At 33.2% G+C, this 24,167-nt stretch overlaps 1 protein-coding gene across 1 annotated transcript; it reads left to right on the top strand.

The window, feature by feature from the left end:
* The first annotated feature begins 2,868 nt into the window (after positions 1–2,868).
* LOC133199836 (N-lysine methyltransferase KMT5A-like) lies at positions 2,869–22,661 on the top strand. The gene is made up of 6 exons (XM_061335662.1): positions 2,869–2,913; positions 2,997–3,096; positions 12,484–12,646; positions 16,914–17,112; positions 22,338–22,455; positions 22,642–22,661. Exons 1-6 carry the CDS (start codon positions 2,869–2,871, stop codon positions 22,659–22,661), a joined length of 645 nt encoding a protein of 214 aa, XP_061191646.1.
* Positions 22,662–24,167: the final 1,506 nt, after the last annotated feature.

Below are 24,167 nucleotides of genomic sequence, written 5' to 3'. Positions count from 1 at the left end.
TTTTTCATATACTTTTAAAATATTTTTTTCACATAAGTTCAAATTCAGTTGTTATTCTTTTGTAATGATGATGGTGCTCTAAAATATTTCTTTAGGACTTAAATGTTGTTGTTTGAGTATTTTCAACACATATATGATTTAATAAACCGGGTTGAAATTATCGGAAAGATTAAATTGCGGAACGTATGCTAATGGACATTTCCGCAAATTTTGAACCAAAATCATTTCTACTTTTACTCAAAAGTTTTATTAGGATTAAAAATGTATACCACGCCAATATATCTTGCATTTCAACAAAAATAAGTTGCATGTCGACATGATTATCTTGCATGTCAGCGTAGATAAATTGCATGTCAACATAAATGAGTTGCATGTTGACATACTAGTATATATGTTGCATGTTAACATATTTATTTCGCATATTAACATAAATAAGTTTGATATTTACATAAATAAGTTGCATCTAGCATGTTGGAAGTCACATGTGGTCGATATTTGAATATTTCATTTCGGAAATTTTCCAAATTTTTAGTTGATAATATTAATGTTGCATGTTGACATATTTATGTTACATGTTGACATCATTATCTTGCATGTTGACATAATCTATAAAAGAATAACTTGCTAATATGGGGCAGAAATATGCTACCATAGAAACAATGTTTATTTTATAAGGATTCATTTTCAGCAGAGTAATGGCTTGATTATCTTGAAAACTTATCTATATTTTGCATAGGTGTTATCTACGTTTATATATCATATTATCTTTTTAAAAAGTGCAACTGTTTTCATCTGGAGGTTGTGAAGCATATACATGTCCTTTTCAAGTTCATTTATTGCGAATGTTTATGTGCAAGGTACTTCGTTATAAAAAGGGGCAAATAAGTATACGCTTATCAATACTATTTTCCCCACAATCCACTTTATTAATATTAAATAAAAAAGGGTGTTTTAATAAATTACAAATCCGAACGATGTAAAGAAAGCGTTGAAAAAAAGAAGTTTTTTTCTCCCTCTATTTCATATTATAATAACTCGGAATTTTGGAATGAATTGATAATGCTGAAAAACTTTACAACGTCAGAAGCGAATGTTCCATCAATCTCTACATTCGCTGCTGTTTTACTAATAACTTTGGATGCAATAAATAGTGCTATGCAAATTCTCGTACTTGTAATCTGACTTATGGATGCTCGGTTGGCTTCGTGACAAAGTGAACAGTGTATATGGTGGTGGGGGGGGGGGGTAGGTAGGGGGGATTGTGGGGAGGGTGAAGGTTCAATCAAATACATGTAAATGTTTTCACCAAGGAAAAAAAATATTTGAAAAGCAAAAACGGGGGGTGGGGTGAGGGTATTTAACAATTCACAACGAACATTTTCTAGATGTTGCTAGAGAGGGGCACAGTTGGGGATATATGACTCCCAGCTTAGCGATAAAGGTCTATGACAAGAAAAATAAGTTATTTCATGTTAAGGACTTAGTTACTTTTTGACCGAAAAATGTAAAGATACTTTGTCGCTATTTCAAAGGTAACCCCCCCCCCCCCCCGGAGTACACCTTTACCTTATCAGTCTGTAGTCAAAATAAATAATGATCGAAAACTAGTTCATAAAGATTAACACTCTTTTCTCTATATAGACCAAAAAAACTGTTGTATATTAAAACGGTGACGTTCTTTGAGGAAAATCGTCTATTTCACAATTACATTTTCATCAGATTATAGATGTAGCCAATATCGACGATTTTTCTTTTTTGTCTAATTAAAAATATATATTACTCTACGTTTTAAGTAGATATTATCATATATTTTATTATCATTTTATCTTTAGCTGTTTGAAACCCTCGTTTGAGAGCCGACTGGATCACATTTTTTTTCGTGACCTTATCACAGGATTTCCCAACGCCCTGAAAAAAAAAAGCACATGCGTTCTCTTTTCGCTTTGCGAAGTCAACAAGAGACCACGCTCACCAGAGAGTTATCTTGATATTTGGAATATTCTTATTTTTCTTAGTTTTAGTTTGAATTTAATAAGTTCATATTTTGTTTCTTTTCTGTTTAAATTGTGTTTACTTTGTTAGCTTTGTCGTTTTATACAGTTATACCCTTTATATATATCTTGTGTTTGCGCTCTTTTTTTCTTTGGATTTTACAGTGATTATTCAATCCGGGAACGGAGTCAAGAAGGTAATCTCTCTCTCTCTCTCTCTCTCTCTCTGATATCAGTGTTTACATGTGTTGTATTAAATAATCCCGATATATCAAAACTCATTGTTTTTAGTTCTGTAATGTTTGTAGTAGTATGATCAAGAGATATATAATCGGGTATATACAATGCTAATAGTTAAATACTGACTGAACGTAATGTTCTAATGCGTTTTGTATGCCCTTTCCACAACGCTAAATACTGATATTCTTAAATTTTGGAGTTGCGATATCCTATATACAACATGTTTTTTTTTTAAATGATGAATAATTTTTCTTTCACTGAAAACAATCAAATTGAAGGTAAAACAAAAAAATATGGACTGATATATCAGTGTTAGTAGCAATAATCTTTTTTGTGCATATCAATACCATGTTTATGACATATTCTTTTTCTAAAGTTAGCTATTAGTTCCCGAGGAACAGTCGAGGAAAGATTTGTTGTCTGTTTGTCTTTGTTTTTGTTAATTTTGCATAAGAAATATCAAAAATTTTGTTAAGGATAGTAAGTACAAACTTCATTTGCTGAATGGTTTTGAAATAATGGAAATTAAAATATAGAAATGTTTATCAGAATCTAAAAGTACTTTTAATTGTTCATGTACTTCATGGAATTTATCGTGTGATGTCGCTTGTAAATCCATAACTCCTGTCTTTTTTAGATGGCAGGAACCAGAGAACTTAGAAGCAGTCGGAGGAATGAAAGAGTGAGTAACCTATGGAATGTATCAAATGACTTTGACTTTGCTTCAAAGAATATGAGGAAACAAAGTGCAACGTTTTACTCCAGGCAATACCCTTCGATGTCGCTAAGGAGGAGGCCCTGAGGTACATTACCCTTGGGAAAGATAAGCCGGGTTGCTCAGTAAAACAAGTGGATCATTTGATAGGTGAGTACACACACACACACACGCACACACACACACACACACAGAGAGAGAGAGAGAGAGAGAGAGAGAGAGAGAGAGAGAGTTAAATTAAACTGATTGCATTTGAAATAAAATTTAATTACGAGTATATAAATTATTCCCTAGTCCTCTACAGCAGGTTCTGATTTTCAGAAGCCTTATTGGCCTTCGCAGAATTAAAGCGGGAGTCCTTGTCTTTTTTCTCTCCTTATAATTAAGGTCTTTCATCAGAGGATGTTTGCTGTTGCATGTTGATGTATATTGTCTCTTTTCCCTTTGATCGGCGGGGTCTTTTGCTTTAATTCAGTTATTTTTTCTACTTTTGTTGTAATAGGAATGTGGCTGGCTGGCTTTTGACCAAAAGTTGCTAAAATTGTGACACTCAAATTCGAGGAATGATTTCATGAGTCTATACATGCTTGTATATTTCATTTCTCTCACATGATAAAAAGCAGGAAGTTATTGCTCAAATATTACACTTGATGATTTTTTTTAAATGTTCCTTAAATGTGTAGCTCCTTACCGGCCAAATCAAAAGTAGAAATTGTTGATTAAAAAAATATCCGCAGAAATTGCCACCTGCATCCATCTCTCAATCTCTCAGACTCTGATATTGTTTAATTAAGCAGCATGACGACCTGAAAATAATGTCTAGTACGTGTAATTATGAGTAAGTTACAATCTTAAATGATGTTGTTAAGTTCAATCTATAACAATTCATGCGGAAAAATTCTCACATACTACAAATTGTCTGGATATGCAAATATTCAAATCGTATTTGCCATAGTTAATAATGTAAACATGTATCTATGCCTTTATCATAAGAAGGAGATGCAGTGGCGGATCCAGATATTTCAAACGAGGGGTAAAGGGTGGGGAGGGGGAGCAGGGGAGAAGTTTTCGGAGGATGATCGCTGAATTCTGACAAAATAGGACGATCTGATACACTGATATATTTATACAAGCATAATGCAGCAGTAAATAAGGTTTTTTTTATTTTTAGGCAATTCTTTTAATGTATAAACGTTTCATGCGATCAAATCAGTTTGTTTTTATTCCCTTTTTCATTTCACTTCAAATTAATCGAATTCAATTTACTTAGGCCTACATGTATATATAGCTAGAATGAAAAAAATTCAAAGAATACTTCAAAACACAAACAAACTTTATTTCATCATGCAGATGGAATCTATGAAGAATTACTATTTTTCTTTTTCCTTTTGAAGCATCGGTCTGCAATTTCTTTAAGTATATTTCATTATCTTGAATTTGTTTTAAAAAAAGCTTTGAAAATTTGCTTGGAATTTTTAGTGAAGTACTAACTGGAATACGGGTATTTAACTGAAACAAACTTTACCCAAAGTAACAAAGGTGAAAAAAAGAGAAAAAACGGGCGCCATCGCATGATCCGCCTTTGAGAAAAAAAAGACAAGCACTTTGGTTTCAAGCTGAAAAATCAACCATTTGGTTGGAAACCCGATCCTAACGAAAAGCAGCAAGCACAAGTTTTACACTCCTAAATCTAACCTGTCAACTTCAGCGACGAATAGAGGCCTATCCACGGGGAATAAAATTTAAAATCACGTTAGGAATGCGAGCACGTCTGAATTTTTTTCCACTCCGGTTTATTCTCATGTGACCTAATAAGAGTACATGTATTCGTCTCTGTTTAATGTCATTCGATCAGTCAAGTATTGAAATTTTGATTAAGCAGATACATGTTAGCATTCATATTGACCGAGGCTGAAACTAAAGAATTTATATATACATATACAGAAAACATTTATATGTAGCCTGTAAACCAATTTTTGTTCAATTATTTCCGAACTAAAGCTGTATATATTCAGAAGATCCTGCCTACATAATATTGTTTTGTATATTCTAAAATATTAAAACAAAAATGAATTTACAAAATGTGAATCTTTATAAGTGCTTCTGCTTTCTGTAGGAATTTCAAGATTTCACTTAATCCAGTTACATTTCTATTCTCTCAAGCAAAAAAAGCGTAAATCTTCCCTTTTCAATTATTAATAAATGTGCACTTAGTCTAAAATTTGCAATCAAATTAATGTACTTGGCTTTAATTAGTTTCATTGAGTAGTATGAAAAAATAAATATATAAATAAAAAAAAAATTACAATATAAAGATTTTTTTTTAGTGATTTGTCTCTGTACTGTGACTATGACTTATTATCCTTGCATCCAGCTTTTTTTTTTTAAAAAAAAATAATTAATTACATTTTTTATACTTGTACCGTGTCAACCTCGGATGACTAATGTATGAAATACGTTGCGCTTTATAATATGCGCGAACGGACGAATATGAGTATCAATGAAGCTTTGAATGAAAATGAACATGCATTGAGTAAATTAAAATATAATATAATTTACATGATTCTGTGGAGGTTGTAAGAATAAGGGAACTTAGCTCTGAAATGGCCAACCACGGTGTGTGACAGATAATTCAATGCAGAACAAAAAAAAAAAAGAACAACAACAAAAACAACTCTGTTTAAAATAATCTCTGCGAGTGAAAGTAGTAGTTATGCTTCAAAACGTCCTCTTATTTTTCATTCGGGAAACTACGAATCCATACAAAATTAAGGCATATATAACTGCGTAACTCAATCAAGATTTATACAAACGTACGTGATATCATTGACAATCATCATTCGTTTTTGTTTGCAAAAAAATATCTTAATGCTAGAAATAGTCTTTTCGAATATCTTTTTAGATTTAATCTAAATATCATACAGGTGCATGTACACATTCTACTCTGGGAATAATGAAAAATTGAAAACCTATCACTAGAGCTGAACAATGGTATTATTGCCTCCGTTTACAGACTTATTATTGAATAGCTGCGTATTTAAAAAAAAGTTTATTTGTACATGTATATGTTCAGGAAATTATTTTGCACGACAACTGCATGTATATATGTGTTATATAAAAGGAGAGAAACTCATAAGTTTAGAAAGTGTTTCCGATCCTACTGATTATTTGTCAATAAAATATGTTTAAAGCAAAACAAATGCCTGAAAGTGATTAGGGCTTGTGTTGCATGTGTTGGTGGTTGTCTGTAGAACTAAGTAGAGGCTTTGAACTAAGTAAAGGCTTTGGTTTATAGCAACAAAGTTGTGTGTAACTTTATATAGCATTGTTTAGGCGCGGATCCGGGATTTTTTTTAAAGGGGGGGGGGTGTCCTCCAAAGTTTAAAAAAATCGAGCTTTAAAAATTCCCTGACAAAACCTAAACTTCTCTCCAAAACGTGAAAAACCTATTTCCTGAGGAAGGGGGAGGGATTTTTCTACTTCTTAATTATCATACGTATGGTTCTTCCTACTAACTTTACAGCGTTTCAGGTTTTTAGGGAGATTCTAAGACCATTTTTTAGTTATTTTGGTATGTACATTTAGTAAATCTACAAATTCCAGGGGTCCGGAGCTTCCTCCCCGACCCACTCTAGATCCGAGCATAATATTGACAATTTACATTATGTTTAATTCCGTGTTCTATAATGACGATAAATTTAGATGTTGCATATTTTCGGGCTTACTAATTTATTTCATGTGATCGCAGCAGTAACGGAAAAATATTCCATTGATTTATCAATTTATACGTGTAACCAGTTTTTTCTAATGATTAATTGAATTGTCATAGTAAAAAGATCTTTCTCCTTCTATTCAGTATTTCTGTTCGTTTGAATTTCATTGTGAATGCACTACATTCTTTTGAAATAATATATAATGGCTTCATTTTGATGGATTGGGTCGTGTGAAATGCATGAAACTGCAGACCCTTTAACTTTTACATGACCTTTAACCTTGAACCAAGGGTCAGAAGTAAAATTCAAGACACGTATCTAGATTCACTTTTTGGTGAAAAACAAAAACAAAAACAAAAAAACAAAACAAAAAAAAAAAACAAAAAACAAAAAACAAACAAAAACAAAAAACAAAAACAAAAACAAAAAAAAAAAAAAAAGAAAAAAAAAAAGAAAAGAAAAAAAAAAAGAAAAAAAATACCTTGGACTTTTAACCTCAAGAACACAATCTAGCTTAGGGACTAAAACAGCATGCATTTTTTTTTAATACATGGTGGTACATGGTGGATTTTTTTTTATTTGCTATTTTTTTTTACGATAAAAAAATTAGACTCCTCGATGCAATGCGTCAAACAGTTTCAAAATCAACCAGCCCCTCTCTCTCTCCAAAAAAAAAAAACAAAACAAAACAAAACAAAAAAAACAAAACAAAAAATTTAAGGGAAAAAAAACCTAAAACCTATATAATACATGTGGAAAAAAGGGAAAGGATCAAATCAAGAAGACATAATAGGCATTCCACACTCTCTCTCTCTATTATACGGACTTTAACAGTTTTTTAAAAATATCTACATGGGGGATGGGGTCAAAGATATTTTTTGCCACTTTACTTTTACTTAACTCTGAAATTTCCTAGTGGGAGGACCTGTAACTCCCCCCCCCCCCCCCCGAACATAGGCCTGCTAACGATCATGTTTTATAGACCTCTTTATATAGCATGAGTAGTTAAGGGCGTACAACACACCCACCACCAAAAAATCCCTGTCGTTTAATTTTCGCTATTTTTGTATATTTTATACATATATACAATGCGTATGCACATTTTGGACAAAATCGTTCGAGTCGTATTTGGACAGGAAGGTCCAAAAGTTACCTCCCTTTGGTTGTTCACGCGGAGAATAAATTTTCAATCTGCTAGCTATAAAATCCTTGATTTTCAAAAAAGTCCAGCTAGTCTGGCTGTCAAATTTCATCGACTCATTCATTTAACCATTAACCACACAAATAAAGTATTTTTGTAGAGGTACACATCGCCAAAATATTTTTTGAAGAACTAAAACTGAAAAACTATGGTTCTTTTAAGCCTTGAAAAATGCGTATTTTTAAATTTTAATATTTTTTTACAAAAATTTTGGGGAAAAACACTTTTTTCATGTAACTGGTTACAAAAGTAATCTTGATAATTTTTTCGTAACTTTTTTTTAAACGAGCCCTTTTTGAATTTATAGCGAAAAATCCCCCCTTTCTCGTAAGTCACGTTTCTCAAGCGTCTTTCAGACGTGGGACGAAAACATTGTTAGATCTACAAATACATATGAAAAATTCCAAGCTAGAAAATATCTTTTGCTTAAAAAAAATTATTTACATAATATATCAGAGTTCTTTAATCTTTTCAGTTCATTGAAATGCAGATGTATAGGCAATTTTTGTCGAAGCCCCCCCCCCCTCTTTTTTTTTTGACGCAGTCACTAGAGCTTTATGAAACATAGATTACCCTCGAGATATATATTTAATCTTTTAAATCCCTGAAGTACCAATTCATTAATTCATTTATGCAGATTTAAATTCTGACAACTATAATAAGAGTTTAAACTATCAAAGTTCTACTAGAATAAAAGTAAAACTTATTCTCTAAGGATTTTATGTCCACGTGTCCAATATGTAGTCCATACACATGGCTGACATGCATTTAATTTTATACTTGCGTATGAATTCAACTTACATTGAATTTTAATCTTATTTTTCATGTATAAAAACGTTTTGTTTTGATTCGAGGAAATGCGCACTGAAATTGTTGACAGTGGTATATCTAGATGGTCGGATAGGGCCAGTTTGTCGCATATAAGATATTCGTGAAATCGGGCCATTTCAGTAAATAATTCTGTTACAATTTCGGTACTTACTTGGTATATATTATAGTTTTCAGTTCCTGCGTTCATCAGAATTCATTGTGTCTTCATAACTGTTCGACAAACAGGAGGAAATAACTCAACTTGGGGAGGGGCAAAATCTCCCACATTTTTTAGAGTTGTTTCTCTTTGATCAGTTAACTTTTGGAAACGGGTTGTAAAACATTTTTTTTTTTAAAAGGAGAATAAAACAGTATTTATATGGCTAATTCTTAATTTGAAGATAGGCCCGTGATCTGGTAATGCGAATGTTACATAGCCAACTGTAACAAAAGAAAGCAATGTAGCCTATCATACATGTAAAAAGATGAAGAATATTGTTGTGCTATAATATTGATCACGGATACGAGTTTCATATAAAATTAAAGAAATTTAAGACATAATCTTTATTTTCTTCCCTTTTATGGAGGGAGGGAGGGGCGGGTTTAAATCAAAAGCGCAAATAATCAAGGATACGATTTCGTATTTCTAAAGAAACTACATCAAACCCCTAATCCCATTTTCTTATAATTACGTCGGGATCGATTCGGTCGTCATTTTGACGCTTTATTATAAACGTCAAATTTGACGTCAAGTTAAACGTTAAATTGAAATCGCAAGAGTTATCTCCCTTAGTGTGTTGTACGTCTTTAAACATGGTTTATCATAAAATAGAATTTTGTCACTATGAAGGCAAAGCACAATTCTTTTGTATTTAAAATATAATCACTCCCTTGGTCTTCATCCCCCCATATTTTCTCAGAGGTATGTGACGTCATAAAATACATGATTGTAACAAAGGTCTATATATAGATAGCCCTGGCAACCTTGGCGCGAGAAGAATATATGAGGGCTATGCAAAGTTAGAATGAAAAATTCCTGTAAAATCAAAATGTATTTTGTTCGATCGTTAATTTGGCAGAGTTCATCAATCAATTATGTGTAATGTTGGCCACTTCCAAACGACGAAGAATCCTCACTTGTCAAAAGTTATGTCCCTTGGCCGCAATATTGGGGGAGAACCCATTTTTAGAATGTTCTCAGAGCTTTGTAGTGTGCGTTCATGACCATGTCAGACATTAGAGGGCTTCCTGGTTTGTATTTTTGTCATTTGACAGAAAAAATCCTTGTATTAAATTATTCCCTTGGATCGGCTGTTGCTAAAACGCGGAACGGAAAACGGAAAGGAAACGGAAAATCTTACATCAATTTGTATGTTACTACAGGCCTATGTTAGGCTGCTTGGCACAGGTATAAATCATGCAGATAGGAATCAGTATTTTTTTTATATAACAAGTCCATATCTCATTAACAATTATCAATAAAATGCGATTTGTTCATGATTTCATTTCTTCTCAGAACTTATATTAGGTCCGTTATTATTGAGAGGGTACAAGTATATAGTAGCCATGTTTTCTATACTTATCTCTATGTAGGAACTGCTACCCCAAGACTATAAGAGGGGAATAATGATAATATATTATATTCTGCTCTTGTGACAGTCGGTTTCGGGGGAGGCTCAACCTGAGATTTCTATATCAGATGACCACAAAAGAAGACAAAGTTAACAATGATTGAAAATGATGTTTTATTTATTTAAAATGTATTAAATGATATGGATATGGTGAAATGAAACCAATGAGTGAATGACATTGACTGGTACTTCCAGTGCTATAAAACAATGAAAAATATGTATGAAAAATGAGATGAATGAAATAATCTTATAAATCAAAATTGTTACTTTATTTACTTATTTATAAGTCCTTGGTACTTTAATGTGTATGAATTTAGATCGGGATCGAAATGTAAATATTTATTAGACCACAATGGCGCCGAATGTGAAATGTTAATTTGGCCTTTTTTCAATTTTTAGGATCTAAACTTTATAAGATGTATATGGTTTGTAAAAATTAAAAAAAAAAGGTACAAAGTGCTCAAAATACGGGAAGTGGATCTTACCCGTAGTAAGGCTGCAGAGCAGTGAACGCTAGGAGAGCAATCCGCCGATATACTCGAAACACGGCCTTAATATATAGTGTGAATACACAAAAGAAAAGGTCACCCAACCGTGAACTGTTAGAACACATATTACTGGACAAGATAACAGACTTTAAACCTATCAGATAACGTTTAAGATGTAAAGTTATGGAATGAAAGGCAATATGGACGACTAGTGAAAACAAAATGTGCCTAAAAGCATGAGGTTAGTAAACAGCTGACTTTAAGAATTGTATCTATGGACGAAGTGTCTAACTTAATTTGATATTTACTTAATGTAGAAATAAAATGATTATGAGGGACAAAAAAATGATTGGTTGTATATAAGTTTGCTATTTATGCTAATATCATGACACCCGTTAAAACAAATTTTGTTTTAAAATGATAAACGACAAGTTGATCAGGTCACAGCTTCAAATACAATTAGTGGAGTACCTTTCTCAAACTACCAAATGCACCAGTAAGTGAATTTGCTGGCAATCGGTGTGTAACTATGGGAAAAGAGTTTGTTACTGCCGAACATACATATGTAACATAAACTGTGATTCATTGATTTTCCATCGCGACTCTGTGCAGCAGCCCATCATATGACCCATGCATATTAATTACATACGATGATATTTAGGCAAGTTTGCCCATGGGTGATAGGTAAAAAACGAGATCACTTGTGGGTATCCGACAGTGCTTCAAGGGGTGCTTACTTTACTTAGGCAGCTGATCCCACCTCTGGGATATCCAGGGGTCCATAATTTATGCCCTGTTCACAGGAAAATCCATCACCCACTCCGGGGATCGAACTCATGACCCTGACATTGTCAGTCTGTAGTGCTACAGAGCTAAAGATGCCATTACCTATAACACTGTATAAACTTAGTTTCAAATATTTGATAGTTTAAGAAAAAAAAATCTTTTTTCCCTTCACTCTACTGAAATTCTTTGAAACTATCTGTACATTATACCTAATTGCATGAAACACTCAAAAATATTTTTAAAAAATATGACATACATGTTATACAAGGTGACGTCATAATAACATGTTTGAAAGAGGTGATGAAACATCGGAAATCATGGAAATGGAGAAAATATTGTAACACAGTTGTTTTAATACAAAATACAGTGAGCATAATAATTACAATAGTGTTGTGCTTTGCATGTACTATGCCTAAATAGTAGTCAGGGCTTAACACATAGTGCACTCACCTCCAGCACAACACTATTATATATTAAATAGAAGATGGGCTGATGAAAGTAGCGTAAGTGCAGTAATTAGCTTTCTGCAATTTGATTGGATGTTTGATTTGTCAAAATTTAAAAATAATCATTTGTACAAGAAATGATTACTTTTCTTCATATAAATTGCAAAGCCTATATAAACATGATAAGTGATGATATTGATCGTATTGCTATTGGAGAATCGTCATAATGAGACATATTGTGTGACTTTAGAGTCCCCTTAAAGTAAGGATAGGGTAGGCATCCTGGGTCATGACTTTTCATGGAAATTAAGATGTGTAGGAGAAAATCTAGAAAAAAATTCTAAGAATAAACATGAAAAACAGGGCTGAAGTATCGCTTGTGAGCATTGCAGGCTAATTTGCAGCCTATGGGCCAGTACAGCTGCTCTTAATGTTAAAGTACTGTATTTATAACATTTGTAGGAAAAGGGTTGTATGCCGAAAAGGAATATCGCGAAGGTGAATTTATAGTGGAATATTCTGGAGATCTTTTACTCAGGAAAGATGGACTGGAGCGAGAGATATTCTATCCACTTGAGAAAGGAAGCTACATTTACTTCTTTGCTTGGGACAGTACGAAGTACTGGTATGTAAACTGTATATTTCTGACAAATGTAGAGAATGATACTGTTCATAGGTGTTGAAAAACAGTGGCACCTTCCCTATCCTGAGTAATGATGAGCTGCTGCAGTTGCTGATTGATTGTCTTAATTTTTATACATGTAATACAATTGATTGTCATTGTATAATACATATAGATTTGATACCGTAGGATTTAATCAATTCAGTGTACATGTATATATATGAAACAATGTTGTGATGTTATTCCCTTTGTTCTTGAGGTATAAAAATTTACCTCCTGTTGTCTGATATTAGTGAGCAGTCTGATATTAAGTTAAACATCAGAAGGTCTCCTATATTGATATCTTCAAAATTGAACTGAACAAACATTGACAAAAGAAATTAAAAAATGATTATTTAGAAAACAGCTATGTTTGATTTTAGCTCTTCTGAGCCAAAGACTCAAAGAGCTAATGCTATGGCCATTTGTGCGGTGTGAGGTGTGTGTAAACTTTTTAGAATATGGGCCATAACTCAAGAACCCCTTAGCCAATTATTGTCAAATTTGTCACAGATTATCCTTGGCCCAAAGGCTCCCGTTTATACAAAAACTAGGGTTGTGACCCTTAAACAAGGGGAGATAATTAGGTAAATAAAACGAAAAGTACTGGTTGCTAAAAAATCTTCTCAAGAACCACTGGGCAGATTATCACCAAACTTAAGCAAAAGGATGTAGATTAAAACTTGCATGGGGAATTGCCCTGGGCGTGGTCTCAGGGTCATTTCAAAGTTGACCAAAAATTACATTTTATTTAAATGTTGATATTTTGCTTACTATAAGGAGTAGGATCATCAAATCTTGTCAGTTGATGCATCTAAGGACCTCATATCATGTTGACTCAAAAGTAGGTCACAGTGACCTACTTTTTAAATTGTGTGGCCATTCTTTTTCAAAATGATTTAGAGGCATATTTTGAACAATTTAAGGCCTATGATCATCAAACTTTGTCAGTTGATGCATCATCAGTTCTCAAAGTGCGACAACTAAACAGTAGGTCACCTTAACCTACTTTTTGAATTTTATGGCTTATCTTTTTCAAAATATTAAAGGTCATTAATTCAAATACTGAGAGGTTTAGAATCGTTAAATCTTGAAAGATGATGCATCTTGGTGCCATAAAACATATTACTAAAAAGTAGGACACAGTGACCTACTTTTTGAACTTTGCAGGCAAAGTGTTTTAGAGGCATATTTTGGACATTTTAAGGCCTATGATCATAAATCTGTGTAAATTGATGCATCTTGGGTCCTCAAAAAAGGTCAATTGAAAAGTAGGTCACCATGACTTACTTATGAAATTTTATGGCTATATTTTAAATATTTTGGATACTATTTGGCTTAGAATCATCAAACTTTGTCAGTTGATGTATCTTGTGTCCTCAGAGTTGGTTGGCTGAAAAGTAGGTCACGGTGACCTATTTTCAATTTATATGACTATAATTAAATAAATCGGGTACATGTACTAATTGGATTAGAATCATCAAACTTTGTCAGTTGATGCATCTTGGGTCTTCAGTGTAAGTCAACTCAAAAATAGGTCATCTTGACCTACTTTTGAAAATTTATGGCTTTAATTAAATATTTCAGGTACTATTTGGCTTAGAATCATCAAACTTTGTTCAGTTGATGCATCTTGGGTCCTCAGAGTATGACAATGGAAAAATAGGTCAACATGACCTACTTTTGAAATTTTATGGCTGTATTTTAATATTTTCGTGTACTATTTGACTTAGAATTATCAAAATTTGTCAGTTGATGCATCTTGGGTCCTCATAGTAAGTTGACAGAAAAGTAGGTTGCCGTGACCTACTTTTGAAATTTTATTGTTTTATTTAAATATTTAAGGTACTAATTGGCTTAGAACCACCAAACTTTTTCAGTTGATGCATCTTGGGTCCACAGAGTAAGTTGACTGAATAGGAGCTCAAGTGAGCTCTTCTGATCACATTTTGTCTGTAGTCCATCTTTTTGTCCGTCCATCCGTCTGTCAGTAAACTTTTCACATTTTCGACTTCTTCTCCAGAACCACTTGGCCAGTTTCAACCAAACTTGCCAAAAAGCTTCCTTGGGTGTAAGGGATTCGAGTTTGTTCAAATGAAGGGCTACACCTTCATTCAAGGGGAGATAATTCAGAATAGTGGCATATTTTAAAAATCTTCTTCTTAAACCACCAGTCCAAAAAAGTTGAAACTTATAGGAAACCTTGATTACATAGTGTAGATCCATGTTTATTCAAATCATGACCCCTGGGGGTAGGGTGGGGCCACAATGGGAGATCAAAGTTTTACATAGGAATATATAGAAATTTTTTTTTAGAAATCTTCTTCTCAAGAACAGCAAAGCCTTGTTTTGTCATATTGATATGTAAGCATCCTCAGGTAGTGTAGATTCAAGTTTGTTCAAATCATGACCCCCAGGGTTAGGGTGGGGCCACAATGGGGGATCAAAGTTTTACTTGGGAATATATAGGAAAAAAAATTAAAAATCTTCTTCTCAAGATCAGCAAAGCCTTGTTTAGTCATATTGATATGTATACATCCTTAGGTAGTGTAGATTCAAGTTTCTTCAAATCATGACCCCTGGGGTTAGGATAGGGCCACAATGCGGGATCAAAGTTTACCTAGGAATATAGGAAAAAATTTTAAAATCTTCTCAAGGATATCAAAGCCAAGTTTAGTCATATTGATATGGCAGCATTCTCAAGTATTGTAGATGCAAGTTAGTTCAAATCATGACCCCTGGGGTTAGGTGTGGCCACAATAGATGATCAAAATTTTACATAGGAATATATATAGTAAAAAATAAACTTAGAATTTTCTTCTCAAGAACAACAAAGCCATGTTTAGTGAATAGTCATATTGAAATGGAAACATTTTCAGATATTGTAGATTCAAGTTTTTTCAAATGACGACCCTGAGGGGTAGGGAGGGGCCAAAATGAGGGATCAAAGTAAATATATAGAAAAAAATCTTTTTCTCAGAACAGCAAAGCCATGTTAAGTCATATTGATATGGAAGCATCCTCAAGTGATGTAGATTCAAATTTGTACAAATGATGACCTGGGGAGGGGGGGGGGGGAGTAGAGAGGGGCCACAATGGGGTATCAAATTTTTACCAAGGAATATAAAGGAAAAAAATCTATAAAAAATCTTTTGCTCAAGAACAGCAAAGCCATTTGTTCATTGATATGGAAGCATCCTCAGGTAAAATTCAAGTCCCCCCCCCCCCAGTAAACTTTTCAATACTGAACTGGTTTGTGCTTTTTCCTTGCCAATATGCTCAGGTGAGCCATGTGGCATATGGGCCTCTTGTTGAAAATTTTATGGCTTTATTTAAATATATCATGTTAATTGGCTTAGAATCATCAAATTTTGTTAGTTGATGCATCTTTGATTCTGGGAGTATGTCCAGTTAAATGTAAGTCCTTCTGACCTACTTTTGGAATTAAATGTCTATATTTAAATATTTTCTGTTCTAATTTGTTTAGAGTCATCAAACTTTGTTGGTTGATGCATCTTGGGTGCTTGGAGTACGTCGAGTGAAAAGTAGGTCACTGTGACCTGATTAAATATTTTTTCAGGTACTAATTGGCTTAGAATCACCAAACTTTGTCAGTTGATGCATCTTGGGTTCTCAAAGTATGTCAATTGAAAAGTAGGTCACTGTGACCTACTTTTGAAATTTTATGGTTATAATTGAATATTGTATGTATTAATTGGCTTAGAAGCATCAAACTTTGTCACTTGTTGCATCTTGGGTCCTTGGAGTACGTCAACTGAAACAAACAATCCATTTCCAAAAATTATATAATTTCAAATACCTGTAATTGTATACCTCATTAGGAAATAAGTTGTTTTCAATCACATATGCATTCTTGAATAATAATAATAATGCATTCTTGCTTCAATATATAGTCAAACACTTCTGTCTTTTATTAAAATATTGGACTGTCTCAGGATGTCAAAAAGTGTAATTTAAAGGGCAGTATTTGCCCTCAAACAATTCTATATAAGTACAAGCATTTTGAGAGTATTGCTTATGCAATACAATCCCCTACCAGCAAGTGTAATCTGGTTACAAAAAGCAACAGGCTTCTTGTTGTTAGGAGTAAAAGTTATAAGGGATACTCTGGTTCAAGTGCAATAACTTGAACTTGAATTTTGATTAATACTGCTTGAAAATAACAAAAAGTTTTGATTTTTTTGTAATTTTATTTTTCTGATTTTCACAGTTTAGATGCTACAAATTCAAAACAACAAGGAAGATATGCCAATGATGCAGCTCCAGGAGATGTTCTTCAGAATGCAGTTATGAGATGTGTACCAAACAACGGATTGCCTAACTTGGCTCTTTTTGCTTCAAGGAATATAGGTGTAGGAGAGGAAGTTAGATATGATTATGGAGTTAAAGACCTTCCATGGAGGAAACAGGTACTTAACTGTCTTTCTTTATAAAGCTTTAAATTCACCTGTATTCTTTGCCTTTTTCTTCTTAATATCATTAGGACCTCATTAGGATCAGGATTCCATAAGTAAGATTTTATTTATATGCAAGTTTTCCAATGGAGTCAAATTTAGTTTTATTCAAATCATTGCCTAAGAGGCCATGGTGAGCTAAAATAGTGCATGCAGTCAGATGCATGAGAATTAATATCTAAGAAATGAAAATAAATTCTTATTTAAAAGTTTTATAAAAGCAAGGCCACACTAAATAAATAATTTTCAAGCAGTACCAAGTTGTTTGGATGCTTGCCCCCCCCCCCTCCCCCCAATGAATATTGAGCTAGTGTGGCTTCATAATTGGTGATCAAACTTTACATAATTCATTACAAACAGGAAGAAATATCTTTAAGGAAACCCACTCCTTCATCATGAATGATAACTCTCCGAAGGAGAGGGGGTATACTGTGTTACCTTTGTGTGTCTAGCTGTCTGTCTGTCTGTCTCTGTGTCTGTCTGTAATAAATTTTTGATGCAGTTTTCTCAGCAACTACTGAGGACTTTTATATTTCACATGTCTTATGACAAGTTCTTCCCCTGGGTCTCATTTATTTTGACCCTTTGACCTTGACCTTGGAGTTTGACCAATATTTGAAAAACACTAACCTTGACCATAACTTTTGAACACTTGGTGCTTGGGCTTTAATATTTCACAGGTATATTATTTGAGACAAGTCATTTCTTTGGGAAGCAACATTTTTGATCTATTAGAGTTAAATAAGCATTTGAGAATCCCTAAGAAACCATATGGGGCATCAGTGTTTCACAAACACATCTTGTTTTCTTATATAACATGATTAACTATAACGATGAATATTAAAGAAATACCATGGGTAAATACACATTTATTTGAGAAATTCTGAGACATTTTTATGAGAATTTTCAATTACTCAACTCCACATTTTCAGAGCTTGAGGGTCCAACTATCTTAATTTCTTTAAAATGAAACACTGTTATATTCTATGAAAGATGTAAATTTATATTGTTTAATTATTAAATAATTTTGAAAACAGTTCTAATTGACATATCACCCATAATGTAGGGTCTTTGGAGTAAAAATCTCCACTAATTAGAAAGCGGTCGTGTGGTACGTCATAGTTGTCAATTGTCAATTAGAACTCATAAAGCTTATCTTAAGAAAACATATATCATGGAATAGACTTTTATGTGATAAGTGTGGCCTTAGGGTCAGAGATTGTAGTGGGAGAGGGGGTGGGAGGAGGTCTATTGTTTACATAGTAAAAAAATACAGTATTTCTTTGAAAATTTTCTTATTTGTTTTTAAGTATTTAGCAAAAAAATAAATTCATAGATATGATGAAAAAGGGTGCTTCATTCAAAATTGTGAATTTCACAACCCCAGGGTCAAGGGTTCTGATGTAAGGGTGAATCTCTTATGATTATATAGTAAAAATGCAGTAATTCTTTAAAAATTTTCTTCTCTGCTCTTGGGTATTAAGCACATAAACTAAGTGCATGAATACGATGAGCAAGGTTGCCTCTACCCAAATTTTAAATTTCATGGCCCCTGGGTCAGGGGTTAAGGTGTTAGGCATTACTCTATTGATTATATAGTGAAATTGCATTAATTCTTTAATTTTTTTCCTCTGGGTATTAAGCAGATAAAGTAAGTGCACAATTATGACAAGAAAGGGTGCCTTTTTCAATATTGAAAACTATGTGGCCCAAGGGTCAAAGGTTATGGTGGGGGTCTATTTAAAAGTGAAATGCATTATTTCTTTAAAAATCTCTTTATTTGCTCCTGTGAATTTAACAGATAAACTAAGTTTACAGATATTATGAGCAAGTGTATAGTATACCTCTTCCAAAATTGTGAATTTCATGACTCCTGGGTAGGGATGTGTGATTTTATCGGTATACCAGTATATCGTGATTTTTAATTGCGTGATATGTAATAATTGTGATACGGAGAGTAAAATATCAGTATTTAGGTACATAGTTATAAATTACAGAAATTATTCATTTATTTGTTCATTTTTTCAAATTACAATGACAGGAAGTGTAAAAAATGTTGAAAACCTTAAAAAGAATGGCATTCTAGCATCCACAATTGCTTCATATAATGTAAAAAAAAAAATGAAAAAAATGAAGTTATGTTTTTCCAGCATAATTTTGGAAAAATTATGAATATTCATTTGAAATCATCGTAAAAATTGCTTGTAAAAATATCATGATATTATTGTGATATATTTTTTTAAAATCGTGATATATGGCGATACGAAATTTTTGGCGATACCCATCCGTACTCCTGGGTAAGGTTATTTGGTGTTAGGGTTGTGTTAAATCAATAGTGAAAATGCATAATTTCTTTGAAAATCTTCTCTGCTCTTAGGCATCTAGGAGGCAATCAGAGTTCAACGTTGTAAAAAAGCAAGGGTGTTTAAACCAGATTTTTAAAATTCTGGACCTCCTAGTCGGTGTTCTGGTGCTAATCAGGTGTCTATTAATTTGTATTTTACTGACTCAGGGAACTTATTTCCATTTGCTATGAACAATATACACCTATGATAATCACTGTAAATAATGTTATTGAAAAGTCAATTGAGTTAAAGAATTATATATAAGAGTTTTTGATATTTTTTGCTGGTTGGGTATACTTGTAAATAATGGGTAATTAAAAATGAGACCAAAAAAATTACCCCTGTGTATTAAATATTTTTCTGAGATCAAGAGAGGCCATTGTGAGAGTGAATGAAATAGGTCTACTTACAGTGCACAAACATTATTATATTGTTTAGTCTGCATTGTGATAATGACAAATAGGGGCAAGCATTGGCAAGTAAAATAAATCTAGTTCAAGAATTAGTATTGACTACTAAATAAATTGTTGTGTTGATCCCTAATCATTGCTTTCTCTTTTTTATGTCTATAATGTTTACAATCTAAAGTAATTGAAAATTTAGGGGATTCTATTTCTTAAATATCAATTACGAGACCACTTGAGATTGTACTGCCCATGTGCGGTTTCAGTGCTTTGTAATTTGTGCTGTAATGTTTACAATCTAAAAAGTAATTAAAAGTTTAGAGGATTATGAATTATCTTATTATAAGTTATTTATCTATTTTTTAAACTGTGACTCGGTGTCTTTACAAATTGTTCAATTAGGCCAGCATTTTTTATGTTTAGGTTTACAATCCCGCCGCTCCAGTTTTTTAATTTAAAAGAAAAAAAATAAAATTGAGAAAAATGGAATTTTTTCTTTCTTGTTGAATTTGTATAGAGGTCAAGATTTTGAATTTACAAACTCATACTTCTGGTTTATAATAAACATGGCAGGTAAATAAAGGTAGATCTGCCAGCAGCATTGTAGCTTTTTTTTAGTGTAAAGTATCCTTGGATTAAGGGGATTTTAAATTATTAAAATGAAAGGCCAAGCCCCTTTCTAAGGGGAGATAATTAAGAAAAAGCAAAAATAGGGTGAGAGTCATTGAAAAAATCTTTTTTTGAAGAACCACTGGATCAGAAAAGCTAAAATTTATGTGAAAGCTTCCTTATGTATTGTAGATTCTAAATTGTTCAAATCTTGGTCCCTCTGTGTAGGATGGGGCCACAATAGGAAGTCAAAAGTTTTTCATTGAAATACATAGGAAAAATCTAGAAAAATCTTCTTTTGAAGAACCACTGGACCAGAAAAGCTGAAACTTATGTGGAAGCTTCCTGAGGTAGTGTAGATTATAAATTGTTCAAATCAGGGCCCTTGAGGGAAGGGTGGGGCCACAATAGGGAATCATAGTTTTACATAAAAATATAGGGAAAAATCTTGAAAAATCTCTTTCCTAGAGCCACTGGACTAGGAAAGCTGAATCTTTCTGAGTAGCTTTCTGAGTAGTGTAGATTCTAAATTGTTTAAATTATGGCCCCCTGGGGTAGGGTAGGGCCACATTAGGGAATCAATGTTTTCTGATGGAGTTTTTTAATGCAGAACAGAAGGGCCAAAGTGACTCAGGTGAACATTGTGGCCCAGGGGCCTCTTGTTTCTTTTTAAATCCTGTATTGTAACCAACATCTCAAAATTTATATCAATGCCCCAAGCTGGCAGACAATGAAAAAATTAATAATTTAAGGTTTTATCTTGTGTCCTATTTGTAACCATTGTGTGGCCAGTGACAAGGAATCTGTTAGGAGAGAATAAAAAAAGAAACAAATATGAAAGTACAAAAGTTGATAATTTTTATAAAAAAAAAAATATATTTTTTTTATTTCCTCCTCCTACAGGTGTTTGTAAACCTAAAAAAAAAATGCTGGCTCTAATGCCATCTCTTTTTTACCTACTTTTAGTGGGTACCCAGAACAGACATTGATTTTAATAATCTTCCTTCTTTAACTAAAACAATCAATCCAATTACCATGATTACTAACTGAACTTTTGAAAATCTTTTGTCATCATAAACCATATACTGCAAAGGGTTGTCCAAGATTTGCATAAAACTCCATAATCCTTGCCTTGGTCAAGTATGACTGAGACACCCACTTATTAAATTTTCTGTTGAAAGTCAAAAACACAGTGAAGTCATTTTCACATTGTGACGTCACAAACACAGAGGAGGGTATTTTGTAGCACATACTATTTATAGAACATGTATGCCAAATTTCATTCTAATAGGAGTTGTGATTATTCAGATATAAAGATAGCTCACTAACATTTTTATATAATTATCACTCCTCGTTTTTGTTTGTTTGTTTGTTGTTTAACGTCCCTTTTGAGAATTTTTCACTCATATGGAGACACCACTACTTGCCGGTGGAGGGCTACAAATTTTGACCTGTGGGATTTGAACCCACGACGTAAGGATCAACTCCTTACTCCGCGACTCTAGAGCGAACTCTCTAACCACTGCGCCACATGGGCAATGATCACTCCTCATACTGTTTGCTATAAAATATTATTAATTTTGTATGTATGCAAAAATTTCCATAGCCGCAAATTTAAATTGTCTGAAGAATTTCAAACTAATGGTTTGTGAATAAAAGTTGTGAATAATAATCAGTTTACTGTATATGCTTTTTGTTAAAGTAAATTTTCATATCAGATATGGATCATAATAGGTTCAGTTGTAATTGTTGTCATTTCATTGACTGATCAAATGTTTTTTAAAATATAAAAACTAAAGTATAGTATTTCTATTTTTAACAGATTGAGAGACCCCCTGTTGTTTTTGTTGAGAAAATTGAAAGGAGTTTGGTTTGGCAGCAGACTTCCTGTTCATCTCCTCCCCCTGAGGATTCTAGGGAAATGCAAAGGACAGAAAGAGGTAAAAAAAAAAAATCAGATGCCAATAAAAGATAAGAACTCGATGATTTATTGTAAATATTACAGTTAGGCCACACCAATAAAATTGGTGCACTCATATTTTAAAGAAATATAAAAAATAATATTTTAAATTTCCCACTTCGGAATTTTCTGTTCCATTTCCAGCCCCCTTTTTGTTTTGTTTTAGTCGGTCATGTCTGGGTTTAGAATTAAATAGTAAATGTTGAGCGTCAGCAAAAACCAAGACTATAATACTTTAAACATGTAAAGGAATCAGTATATATATATATATGTATATATTTTTTTTAATTGTTTTTTATTAGCTCACCTCAATGAAGTTGGGGTAGCTTATGTAATACCCTTGGCGTCGGCATCCCAGGTTAAAGTTTTTTGTGCAGTTTTCTTTTCAAGTACATCTATGCCCTATATTAATCAGAGATGCATGGAGGATGCTTCTAATATGTTTTATTGTACCAGTCAAGGTTTCAGATGCTGCAATTTCAGCTGAAGAATGATCAGGTTAAAGTTTTGGAGCAGGTATCATTTCCAGGTAACTATCAGCCCTATATTGACCAAACTTGCCTGGATGATACATTGAAAGATGCACACTACCAGGCTTGCTTCGGATGCTGGATCTGACCTACATTTTCCGGATGAGTGACCATGTTAAAGTTTTCAGAGCAGGTCTCATTTCCAAGTAACTACATGTATAAGCCCTATGTTGACCAAACTTGCATGGATGATACATCTAAGGATGCACACTACTGGACTTGCTTCGTATGCTGGATCTGACCCACATTATCTGCATGAGTGACCACGTTAAAGTTTTTAGAGCAGGTCTCATTTCCAAGTAACTTTAAGCCCTATGTTGACCAAACTTGCATGAATGATACATCTAAAGATGCACACTACCAGGCCTGCTTCGGATGCTGTATCTGACTGACATTTTCCAGATGAGTGACCAGGTGAAAGTAAACTTTAAGGGTTATATTAACCAAACTTGCACGGGTCATGCATCACATGATGAACACTCTCAAACTTGCTTCAGATGCTGGATATGACTTACATTTTCTGGATGAGTGACTAGTTTAAAGTTTTTAGGTAAGTCCATTCTCAAGTAACTGCAAGCCCTATCGGACCAAAACTCCATAACTGTTACATCTAGGGATGCACACTACTTGATTATTAGTTTAGGACTTTGCCTTACTTAAAGACAACATTCATTGAGGTGAGCTCTGTAATCTCTGATTACCTATGTTTACATATGGAGTAAAGTCAGTATGCAATTATTCTACTTCACTGCCAGGAAATTATGTTGACTTAATAAAAAATATTAACATTATAATTATCAAATGGCTTGCTTGCCCCTATTTTTGGGGGTCAGTTGTCCGAAGAACAGGAAATTTTATTGGTGTGGCCTTATGATGAATTGATAGTCATTTTTCGAAAATTCTTTCAGTAGATGAGAGATGCAAAAACATTGAGCCCAGCATATCGTCTGCCCCTTTTCCTCCTGTTCTGCCCAAGGTAATGTTTTTAAAGACTTTTACGGCCAATGTAAAAAATGTTTAGATTCTCATCCAAAAATGGTAATGCAGTTAAGCCCTGCAATTGTAGTATTATAAATGTACTATGAATGATATAAAACCCTACAGACATTGCAAGGGTCTTATTGTAATTAATTAATTAATAAAGAATAAAAGATGCTGAAAT

This window comes from Saccostrea echinata, unplaced genomic scaffold (assembly GCF_033153115.1).
Source record: "Saccostrea echinata isolate AGI-Se365-2 ecotype Australia unplaced genomic scaffold, CSIRO_AGI_Sech_v1 ptg000036l, whole genome shotgun sequence".
NCBI classification, from domain to species: domain Eukaryota; kingdom Metazoa; phylum Mollusca; class Bivalvia; order Ostreida; family Ostreidae; genus Saccostrea; species Saccostrea echinata.
The sequence above is the reverse complement of the archived record's forward strand: the minus strand, read 5'-3'. Positions and strand labels throughout refer to the sequence as shown.

Coding starts and splice junctions, on each gene's coding strand:
- LOC133199836 (XM_061335662.1), top strand. CDS start 2,869: ATGGCAGGAACCAGAGAACTTAGAAGCAGTCGGAGGAATGAAAGA. Junction 3,097..12,483: donor ACAAGTGGATCATTTGATAG/GTGAGTACACAC, acceptor TAACATTTGTAG/GAAAAGGGTTGTATGCCGAA. Junction 22,456..22,641: donor AATGCAAAGGACAGAAAGAG/GTAAAAAAAAAA, acceptor GTTTTGTTTTAG/TCGGTCATGTCTGGGTTTAG.